This window comes from Podarcis erhardii (genome assembly GCF_964252035.2).
Source record: "Podarcis erhardii genome assembly, chromosome: 3".
Lineage (NCBI taxonomy): Eukaryota > Metazoa > Chordata > Lepidosauria > Squamata > Lacertidae > Podarcis > Podarcis erhardii.
Window position 1 is genome coordinate 33,266,120 of NC_138507.1, and position 12,299 is coordinate 33,278,418.

A 12,299-nucleotide genomic window follows, 5' to 3' on the forward strand; every position below is an offset into this window, starting at 1 on the left:
TAAAAAATTTGCACTTCTGACATTTAAGTGATTTGTGCCCGGACACTGTTTCTGACGGCCGAATCCTGCCTGTGTCCAGGAAACTCCAGACAAATGGCAAACCTAAATTTATACTTACTTATATAGGCAAAGGACCCCTGTTTACATGAATTCAGTTGCACTGCCATAATCCTGCACTAATCAGAGCCACTGCCCAGACAGGAGACTTATGCAAGTGCATGTCTGAATTGCAGCAAAAGTAGGACATTCTGCATGTGTTCCCTGCATCAGTGAAAACACCATGACTTGCAATGTTGTACTCAGTGCTATTTTTCTATTTTTTTAAAAAAGAGGTGCTGGAGCTCAATATGAACGCCTCCCTTATAATGGCAATGGTGCCCATCTGAGAGGTGCTGGAACTGAGTTCTGTCGAGTTCAGGGTTTAAAAAGCTGTGGTTGTACTGGTGAAAGAGCTACTGCATTTTGTTCACCATCTCCAAGGTTACTGTAATATCTTTTATCCAATATATTATGTGCCAATGAACTGCTGGGTTAGACAAAACTACCACCAGCATGGAAAAATCAGTCGTTTTGTTTTCTCTCTATTTCCCATTTTTTACAGCCTTAAGTTCAGTTTTCCAAGGTTCCACATCAGCTTATGAATTAAAAAATAAAAAAGTCTTCACAAAAATTGATTAGCATTTTTTTTTTTGCATTTCTGATATACACATTTTCTATCCAATCTTGTAATCCAGACATATAGATTGTAACAATCTCTGATACTCTGTCTCTCTAAGAAGAAGAGAAGAAGAGTTTGGATTTGATATCCCGCTTTATCACTACCCTAAGGAGTCTCAAAGCAGCTAACATTCTCCTTTCCCTTCCTCCCCCACAACAAACACTCTGTGAGGTGAGTGAGGCTGAGAGACTTCAGAGAAGTGTGACTAGCCCAAGGTCACCCAGCAGCTGCATGTGGAGGAGCGGAGACGCGAACCCGGTTCACCAGATTACGAGACTACCGCTCTTAACCACTACACCACACTGGCTCTCTAACCCCAATGCCGAGGGTGTTGTCAGGTCATTCCTTCTAACGCATTGCCTCTTTAATTATATATTTAATTTTTATTCCACCCTTTCGCCCAAAGGAGTCCAGGGTGGCAAATTGTAGGCAAATTTTAAACAATGCTTGCAGACCTTACATCAGTAAGTAAAATAAATGCAGTATTTCCCCATTACCAGAAGAATCAGTCCAGCTTACTTCGGCCATTAAGAGCTCTGTGTGCATTTCCATTATTCCCAATCAGCCCTCCCTCCTTGCACATTGCAAGTTGCTCATGATCTGGACCAAGAGGAAGAGAGAGAGAGAAAGTTGCTGTTAAGCCCAGTAGGGTTTCCTTGTCATGTGGCCATTGGACCTTCACATGGAGGATTGTAAAAAAAATCACAGGACAAGAGGTTATAGAGTCCATAAAATTTGTATAATTCATGGACCTTATGCAGCATAGATATCTATTCTGCCCAGGTAAATATAGTATAGTTCATAAGGGAGTCAGTAACTGGAAGCCCCAGTATAAAACCTGGCCTTCTAATAGCTGCAGTCTTCCCCATCCTCTGCCCCAAGAAAGAGAGCAAAGAGATCTGTGGAAGGAGGCCTGATTATAGAAATGAAACTTGCTAGCTGGCTGCTGTGCAGGAGTAGAAGGTCAAGGATAGGTCTTGTCCCTCCAGCACCTTAGAGTGGCCACCCAACAAAATCAGTTGCTGGCTTGGGATCTATGCTACATATAACACCAGCTTCATAACACCACTGTCAGTCATCACCAGAAATGTGCTGCTTTGGCACAGTAATACATGATGCAAAGGATCTGTATGGTAAGTGGTTACACATGTCAGTCAGATTCCCACGTGGAGTCACATGAATTATGTTTACAGAGTCTTTCACACATTCTAAAATGTAGAGCATCCCACAAGTGCGTAAACGACAGGAAAACCACCAAAAAAATGAAAGAAAAATATCTATTTTGGAATGAGTTATGTAAATGTAGCTTACCATCCATCATTTCTGCACAGAGCTGCAATCCTAAATTATTCTGTGGATTAATCACCCAGTGATTGCTGGTCACGGTGATGTCAAACACAAGCCAGCCAACGTCAAATGCTTGAGCCCGTCTTGTATCTAACAGAAACAGGTCTGCGTCCCTAGTTTAGAAAATAAAGAGATAACATTTAGAAATTAAAAGTAAATTATGTCTTGGATTTAGACTTTGCTTCTGCCAGTAAAGCATTTGTCCTGGCATTGCAACAGCAATGCTGAAAATGGGTGGATGACATCACTGACATTTCTTTTGGAAATAAAGGCTGTGGTCCACAAACCAGAGAACTTCAATCTTAGTTGTCGTCGGTGATTCATAAACACTCTTCATTTCTCTTAAGGGAAATCTTTTCTGTATTGTGTCTGTTAGCTGTGCTCTGCTAGTTCCATGTAATATATATGCAATGAAGAATTTCAGTTTGTACATGAAACATCTATCTTTGATCGAGCAGAGGCTTCTATCAGTGAAATGGAGGCAATTTTCTCACTCCTTCTGCATTTCCACACATGTCCCCTCCCTCATCAGTTCCATGATTATTGAGGGACCCTTCAGAACCATATGCAGGTGGAGGGACGAATCAATCAAACTTGCCTCCTTCCCTGTTACACTGCTGGAAACCTCTGCTGGATCAAAGAGCCTTCTGTCGGTGCACAAAGGATGTCATTGGACACAATCCATAGAAAATAACAGAAAAGCCCTACACGCATCAGGCTTTTGAACATGCCAATGGTATTTTGAGCAGTTCCCCCCTCCCAATGATTATTAGGAGAAAAGTTATATATTTATTTGGTTTACTGTGGGGTCCAATGAAAACCACACTGAAAATCAGGTCAATTAATCTAGATAGGACTTGTAGACATTAGAGCCTCAACAGCAAAACCTTTTCCAAACTCGGTCAGTAGTTTAGATGTTTTAGCTCTATAGCTCACAGATATTTCTGGAAACACCAAACCTAAAGATCATCACTTTGCCCACTTCTTACTAATGGAATATTTGCATTAAAAATTACTTATGGTGAGGAGCGTGGATGTGGCAAATCTAATCTTAAAAGTTCATTCATGGCTTAATATGCCCAACAAGCTATTCCACTCACACACAAAAGTCTTATACAGTGTTTAGATTAAGAAAGTAAATGTAGCTCTTGGTTCTGTAAAAATAAATAAGAGTTGAGCCATATAGTATATCCCTTGTTGCAGTTAAATTAAACTTGGCTTGTCGTATTCATATTTCAGGGCAATGTGTGTTTTTCAAAACTAGCCATTTAAATTGTGCATGTAATTCCTACATTTGCTCATCCATAACGGTTAACTTAACTAATCATTTACATGATGAAATTGGAAAATTGGATACCTGTGAATTTTCCTTCTGGCACCCTCCCTGGGCAGCAGTACAACAGATGGGTTGTTCAAGCTTCCAACCACTAGGAGAAAAAGACTCCAGGTAGAGGCTGAAAACAGACATGCTGGTATTAGGAACCACGGCTCTGTTTTGAATCCAGATCTATATAACCTATTTTTCCAAACTTGCCAGGCTGTGTGGGTATGATGTAAAAGGCACTTGCTAGGCTCACATGGACTTTCTCCAGGGCTTAAATGAAACTACACACTGTGCAGAGGTACAAAAGAATAAGTGTTAAGAGCTGGGTTGAACTTTCCCCTTCATACTTCACAGAAAGCCTAGCATCCCCTTCTAAAGGGCAAATGAAATGCCATAGCACCAGCTTCTATTTATTCCCACGATTATGCACAGAAGCTTTAAGTTCTGAGCACACACCCCTGGGAGAAAAATGCAAAGTTCTGTGGTGATTTAGGCCTATTTTTTTTAATGAGGTGAGAAACCTGTGCTTGGGCTATCCCACCTCAGGCTACAGATTGGAGGAGGGGTATCACATGCTCCTCATAAACACCTAGCATCTCAAGCTTGTAGCCTAGCCATCCCATAAACATGCTTGTTTTCTAAGTGCAGGGAGCGTTTCTGTGTGAAGCATTAAATAATGTGTGCCCTCCCTCAACTACTGTTGAAAGCAGTACAGTTCAGTTACCACCTCAGTGAGGGCTCAAGTTCCACATGATGCCACAATCTCCTGATTGATTGTTTTCTGTATGCATGTATGATTGATTGTTTTCTGTATGCATGTATTTTTACTAGATTTCTGGCTGCACAGGGTGAAGAGTGCTTAGTCCTTTCTCATGCATAGTCATTTCAGGAGGTAGTTCTAGTGATCAGACTCACCCTTCTAAAGATGAATTTTTGGGGTACCTGCATTCACATGCATGCAGGCACACACAAACACACACACTTGGGAACGCATACCTCAATTTATTCTTCACCCTGTGCACTCCTACTCCTAGTTTGGGAACTGGTGTCCACACAAGGTTAGCCATGATCCATATCTATCCTGCAGTGTCCTGAAGAATAACCTAGCTGTGTTTTAAGCCAGTATTGTATATACATCCCATGTTGGGAGTAATTATGATTTTTAAAAGGGCATATGAGGAAAGAGATACCCCTTCCTCCAGTGCCACTCCTGGAATAAAATTTGCCACTCCAAACAAGCATGCTGAGCTGCTGACCACAACATACTACAACAAGTATGAAAATGCTGAGGAGAATCATAACGAGCTGAGGAAAAAACTATTTCATTAACGTGAAAACACTGCCATGATCCAAGAAATGCCAGTGACAGGTGGGATGGAAATCTGTCCAGGTAAGGGATCTTAAAGGAAAATTCACAGGTAATACCTTTTTTTATTTTTCCATTCATAAGTATACCTTTTTTATTTTTCCATTCATAAGTATGTTTACTATTCCAGATGAACATGAAGAATGGCATGGCCCCTTGGCAGAGTGTGACTTACAGAGTGTGACTTACAGAGCAGAACTGAATATTTATGTTGAGTCGCTGATGTTGACAGTTCCAGTTAGTATGATAAGTAATGCTCAGATATATTGTGAATAGGTTGCACAGCCACTGTACCCATAAACAGGATTCTGTAAGCAGACGTTTCCTGAGATAGTCTGCACCAGCAGGTGCAGGATCAAAATGTGACAAATGTGTTATCTGATTTGCCTTTGAGTCAAATTGCCAGCAGCTATCTCCTAGCCATGAAACAAGCCTTGTCAGTGGTTTATGTTGAAATGATACCAGGTCATGATCTAGGGTTCTGATGTCTTACGAGGTCGGCCACATACCACTATGAAATTCTAAAGCAAAACATTATTCAGGAGGAAAGGGCAACCCTTCACTTCCACCCTGGTTTACTTGCCTCATGCAGCACAATCCTATGTATGTTTAGTTAGAATTAAGTCCCACTGTGTTCAGGGGAATGTAATCCCTAGTTTGTGTTCTTAGGATTTAAGGAATGGAAGTATTCCTCTGCTGGAATGTGTGCAGATAAATAAACGCAACCGAAATTCTGACACTTAGGCTGCAATTCTATCCACACTTACCTGTGAGTAAGCACCACTAAGCATAGAAGAGCTTGCTCAGGAGTAAACAAATAGTAGGGATAGGGAATGAATTTGATTCAGTTCATATTGAAAGGCAGACCTAACCAATTCTCACTTTCTGAAACAATACAGAAACTGAAATATAGCTACTGCTCTAAATTCGCACTTTGCAGAATTTTGCAATGCAGTTCTCCAGCTGAATAATGTGTGTTAAATAAAAATGCATATGGTGGTCAAAACAGCATTATGTTAGAGAAAATGATAAAAATGTGTATATTACATTAGGCAAAATTACATATAAAATGAGGGGAGAGGTTCACCATGAGGCAGGGTTTAGAATTTAGATGGTATGCTAAGTCAAACCTTGGCCTGGATCAGTGCAGCGCAGGAGCAAAAATAGCCACTGGACTCCCTGTACTGCTTATCACATTATCAATATGCCAATAAAGGTTTGAGATTGAAGGGGGTGGAGTCACACTCCTTTTCAGGAGCTCACACATTCATCAGGTCCTCATAAGCCATAGTTTGGCTTTCCATGTCAACTGAAGCAGGTCACTGCCGCACTTGCATACATCCCAGGTGCATAAAGTAGAGATTCAACTCTCTTGTTGCTGCAAATGGAAAAATAATTTGAAAAAGAAGGCACCTGTTTGGATACTCCTTGATTATCTGATAAATGCTAATCTTAATAGTTTCATTTTCAAATCGACTGTAACTTCGATCCTTGTAAATCCGGAATTCAGCCGCCGTCACTGCCTCTCCGTGAGGGATCTGAGTCAAGTCAAATCGAAATTCTTTGTAATGCCTTCGTTGGTGGGAAAAGTCCTTGTCCCTTTCAACTGTGAAAATAAAACAATGAAAGGGTAAAAAAAAAAATGCATACCCCATAGTTAATTCAGGATTCATTGTACATTCTTTAAAACATAAACAAAGAGGGCAACGGGAAATTATACTAACAGCCAAACCACAACTCCTGAATTATACAAGTGAAGTGTCATTAGGTCAAAGAGGAAAGCCCATGGTGATTGCACTCAACATTTCAGCAGGCAGAAAGCTGAAGGGAGATCAAGAAATATGACAAAAATATATGGCCTAAAAATGTGGGGCAAATAAAAAGTTACCGAAGAACTAAGGCAATGAGTTTGGTTTTGCTCTGTATACATGTAGGAATTATTTGCTGATTATCTTGGTGTGTATTACTGAAGGCAGCATCTGAGAATGAAGAAAAGAAGAAGCCAGCTAAGGCATAATTCTATAACAGGGCAAAAGACTAATTTACACCCAGATGTGCATTTGCATTGACTGAGTGCGTAGGAGAAGTCTGTTCTCATGGGGATTTGCTCGGCTGGACCAGGATGCCTGACTCCAGATTAGCAGAGCAATCCAAAGGATATGAAGCCAGTGGAACTTAATGCTGGTTTTAAGTTAAGTTGGTGTAAGTTCCCCCTATTCCAGACACCATTCAGAAGTGTGACTACTGCCACCTGAGCTAATCCAAGCTTGGTAAAAGGGAAACAAACCTTTAAAACAGAGTTTTATTGTACCCTCTTTTTACCAACATATATTCCATCAGGTTCCCAGGTCATGTGAATGAGATGAAAGAGGTTTGGAATAGGTATAAGACTCTTCTTGTTCCATCCCATCCCTGCCATGTCCCTGGAACGCCTTTGGGGGAACTTACACCAGAGTAGGTTCCACCAGCTGAGCCAGCATAGCTTCTGCTAAAGCAGGTTGTGTGACTTACATTGGCATAGCCCAGCTGATCCCTGGCTCAGCTGGGAAAGCCAAAGTTCTGCCTATTCCAAACTTGCTCACCCTGGTGGATCTTGGATTTGGGCTGGGGTGTTAGGTTTCGTTAAAGATACACTTGGAAGTCAAAAGAAACTAATGCACACAAACACTATGTTTAGCAGTCAAATCACACACACACCCCATTAAGCATAAACACCTCCAAATATCTTCCTAATACTCTTTAATAATAATTTTAAAAACCATTCCTTGATGTTTTAGTTTATTTTGCCATTACTATGCAAGTCAGGCAATAATTTTGGCTTTATGCTGTTCAGAATAGCTAAGCCATAAATAAATTCGGCCATCCATTAAGGATGTTAACTTTTTTTCAACATGACAAGGAATCTTAAGCTTCTGGGCTAAATAACCTATACTAGGACCCGTAATAGGGCACTTGGGTTGAAATATTTTTTAAAGGGTTTGATTTTATTGCTAACAAGAAACTTCAACAGACACGTATAAATAGGTTATCCTGCTGTCATAAGATAGGGAATGTGAGAGAAAAGAAGCAGGAAACACCTGATTTGGGAACTATATTTCAGGCTGCGAAACTGAAGGGAGGAAAATGTACCAAGATAAACTTGCCCTCTTTACAAAGACGCAACCACACTTAAATGTCTCTTAAGAAGCTGCAGAACTGTCTTAGTGAAATTAAAACGTTGTTACATTAGCACTGAAATGCTTTTCAATGTGTTCAAGGAAACGGAGCACATCATGTTTTATGAGTAAAACTGGTGCCAAGTCCTTTCGTTGGTCTTTCAGTATTGCATATAGCTAATGGTTCCAACAACAAATACAGCAGAATTCTCAATATTTTGGGGGCTATGTGCTGTTCAAAGGGAAGCCTCCTGGTGTGGCAATCAATCCTTGATTCTTTTCAAGTTTTCAGGGGACATCAGGGAGAGATAACCGTGTTCAGACAGCTGCAGCAGAGCCTTCTCTTTAACCCTGTTCAGGTATTAGAGCTGAACAGGAACTATTAACATGAGTAGGAAGCACAGAGCTTTGTGCACCAGCCTCACCTGCAAAGCTTTTGTATTTGAGTCCTGCCCTATGTTTCCAACCTTCCTATATCTTGAGCTGGGTAGGGCTGAAGAGGACTCCTTGCATGCATTTGATTGAACACAAGCATGCATAATCAGGAAATCTGAGAAAGCCCGTTTCCCAATCACACAGATTTTCTACTTGCATTCAACTGAAAGTTGGTAGAAGCCCCCTTCAGATCTTCCCTGTTCAACACAAGAATGTGTGGGGCTGACCAGGCAGGGGATGTGGGTGTTGGGAGCAGCGTGCAGAGCTACCTGCCTCCAACTCATATCAATATTTCCTGTTCAAATGATGCCTTGTGAGGACAGAATGAGGAAGGAGGCAGATGAGAACAATAGGCTGCTGCCTATTTATTTTTTATTATTTATTTCAGTCAACAAAATTCAAATGTCACTTACTAGAACAAAAGGCCTCTAAGCAGGTTTACCAGAGTCTCAAATATTCATTTAAAATGCCATAAAACAAACAAACATGAAAAAACAAGTTACTGGGGAAAATTAAAGTAGGAAATAAAACCAGGAATTTTAAAACACTTACAGTATAAGCTTTAGAAGACACCTGAAGGCAGCCTTGTATAGGGAAGCTTTTAATGTGTCAGGTATTATTATGTTGTTATATATGGTTTTTTTTTTAAATCTGAAAATGCAATCGTGAGCAAGACCTGAAATTAATTCACATGCATAATAGCTCTAACACTTTACAAATGTCTCCTGCTTTCTGTTAGGACAGCTTTATATGACTCTTAAATCTATTAAATATTATGTGATAGGGGATGGCTGAACCTGACTCACTATATTCTCTGCAGAAGCAGAAAAGTAAACCAGTCTGTACCAACCACCTCTAGGTGACGGAGGTTACTGTAAGCTGACACAGAACAAAGTGCACATGTTTACATCTTGAACCCAATGAAATGATAGTTTATCTTCAGTGAATACTTTGGGTTATCTGACAAGCTCAGGTCAAAGGTCTCAAGAGTTTCCTCTTGAAATTACTGAGTGCTCTTTCTGATGAATGATAATTAAAAGCAGAGGCTGGAGATATCAAATGTGGTAGGTGACAGATAAGTCTCAGATAAATGCAAGGACTCTGGTTCCTACACACTCAAAGGGCAGAGGCCCCAGGAATTAGTTATTGTGTTACTGGGAACAGACAGAAACATCAAACAGCTCTCTGTCCCTTTCTCTATCTCCCACCTTCAACCTGCTCTCACCCACACGTCTTTGATTCTTCTTCAGGAATCCTAAGTGATGCATGAGAAAGAAAGAACTTCCACAAAGTAGAAAAGGGAATTAGATCGTAATGAAGGACTACATGTATTATTTTTTTCTTCAGGCACTTTAAATCAAAAATATATGAGCTGTGATTGCTTGAATATATTATGCACCATGCTGCCAATATTTGAACTCATTGAATTACAAAGCTATGAAAGGAGCAAGAGGCCACCAAATCTAATCCCTTGTCCAAGGTGGAAGTATTCACATATTAGCCCCCTAGGAATAACCCACATAATCCAAGCCATAAACTTGGGGCTGTGTGTGTGTGCCACAGTCCCATAACAGTGTTGCCTCCAGCTGCAGGTGGTTCTAGTGTGGGTCAGCCAGAGTCCATAGGGGTCAGTTTCCTGATCTGCCACAAGAGAGGTTCTGTTTACATGCCCCTCCGCCTGCCAGCAAGACAATTTGGCTGCAACCTGGATCAGTTGAACGTGGATTACTCTGAAAGCAAAGTCACACTAGTTCCAGAAATGCAGCGCCAAGAGCAAGTCAATGCTGAACGAATCATACCAAATTGTCAGAGCTAGGACAAATGGTAAAAACATGATCTCCATCTCATTCTGGTCGGACCACAACTTCTAAAATGCACGTATGTAGGAATCAGTGTCTGTTTTTGTTCGCATCCCTTTGCTCCGAACAGAAATTAGAAACAAACATCACAGTTGATAACTGGCTCAAAAAGACTTTACATGTTGCACAATTTATGTGTGTGTGCTATGGGGAACTGCAGATCCTGAGGACTATGTGGGTATTGGATGGAGCTTCATAACGTATCTTAATAATCACCCTCTCTCAATATACTGCCCACAAAGTGTGGATTCATCTGGAAGTAGCTTTAAGTAGTATTTTCCCCTAGTTTTGCACACCTATTACTTTCCTTGTTTCCCTATTTCCCCCCTTACTTTTTTCCTTAAAATTAGATGTTAATCTTTCATTGGGCTTTTTAAAACATAAATGTGTAATATATATATTCAGTGTTGCAAAATCTATATTTATGCTATTATCTTCTTTTGCAGGGCTAATCTTACCTAATCTTTTGAAAGGGGTATCAAAAGCTTTAACTGCTCAGTTTCCAAAATTACTAGAGCTAGGGAGAAATGAATTTTCTTGCACACTCATCTATCTGGAAAAGTGTATTTTATTATCTTTAAGATTACATTATATTTTCGATTTCTTTTAGAGCCTAAGGCTAAATTGGTTCATAGAGTTTTAAAATATTCAGACACATTATAGATAAGGAGCAACTAAACAAAATGACCCCTAGAACTCTCAATCTCTGCTACTTCCGTGCAGGTTTCCTTAGCTACTAAAACCAAGGTCAAAGCACTAGGTGCTCCTATTGCAAGCACTGTGAACCCCACACTCCTCCCTGCCCTGAAAAGAAATAGACCTAACAATTTGGTCCTTGGCAGAGACTCATCTGCAGACATGGTGATGTATTTCTGGTCTATGGGCCTTGTGTACAACTTTTTCGAGGGGTCCTATTGATTGACCAAAATCAGTGTTTCCAAAACTTGAGTCTCTAGCTGTTTTTGGACTACAACTCCCATCATCCCTAGCTAGCAGGACCAGTGGTCAGAGATGATGGGAATTGTAGTCCAAAAACAACGGGAGACCTCAGTTTGTGAAACACTGACCCAAATAAATGTGGCTATATCAAAATTAGGTGTGTATGAGGAAATGATAATAATGTTTCTGCCTTTGCACTGTGCTCCTCATTCTTCAAACAACCTGGGAACAATTTGGGGAAAGGTGATAATGACGATGGTGCCGGGCTTGCTCCCCACAAAACAACAACTTCAGAAAAAGGAGGTGGTGGTTCCTCAGCACTGGGCTCCCCCCACAAAACAAAACTGGGAACAGTCAGGGGAAATGTGATGGTGATTATGATGCCTTTACATTGAGTTCCCTGCCACTGCATTGAACAGTTCTGGAATCATCCCAGCTGTACAGCATGCAACAGGAACAGGAAAGTTACCATATTTTCCACTCGCCCTCATAGTCAACTGATAGCCCATTTGTCCTGTGATTTCTAGCCAGGGGTACAAGATTGGGGCGGGGGTGGGTTGCCTGGTAAAACCTGTGGTTCACTGCTGAACTGGAACAAACATCATTTGGGTTGTCTGTGGATTGACATTTGTTCCGCTTCAGCAATAAACTGTGGGTCTTCTTGGGGAAAGCAACAAAACAAAAACGAAACAAAAAAACCCTATTGGATCCCTAACTAGAAACCATAATTATCTGCTCCATAACAGCAAACAAGCACTACAACATTTGTTCCTACATACACACTTTCAAGCAGCTGCATGTCACATGGCTGGCAGGCAGCAAAATGAGCAACAGATGACTATCGCAATTTTAGTTCCCACCCTAACATACATACACTTCTTTAAAAGCCTACCCACTGTTCCATGTGGCTGACAGGCAGCAAAGCAAATAGAGCAGGAAATGGATGGATCCTGCACTTCTTCCTCCACTGTTACACAAACGCGCACACTTCCCCCTGAAACTCCCCCATGCAGAGAGCCGCTACCTGCTTCTTCTTCCATGAGGCCTGTGGGCAGCAAAGCAAAGAGAAGGCAAACATTTACAGGACATCTTTAGCTCCCCTCTTTTCAGAAAGCCCTGCCATGGGCAGCCAAAGGAGGGGAGGTGGAATGGCCTC

The 12,299-nt window shown here is 41.0% G+C and overlaps 1 protein-coding gene across 2 annotated transcripts in view; it reads right to left on the bottom strand.

Moving 5' to 3' along the window:
- BMP5 (bone morphogenetic protein 5) overlaps positions 1-12,299 on the bottom strand; it is a 54,946-nt gene that overhangs the window by 21,921 nt on the left and 20,726 nt on the right. For both annotated transcript variants that reach the window (XM_081857253.1, XM_081857252.1), the window contains 2 exons: positions 6,169-6,361; positions 2,030-2,178 (listed from right to left, as the gene is read on the bottom strand). In XM_081857253.1, coding sequence (XP_081713379.1) covers positions 2,030-2,178; positions 6,169-6,361 — 342 coding nt within the window. The remainder of the gene's footprint in view (positions 1-2,029; positions 2,179-6,168; positions 6,362-12,299) is intronic.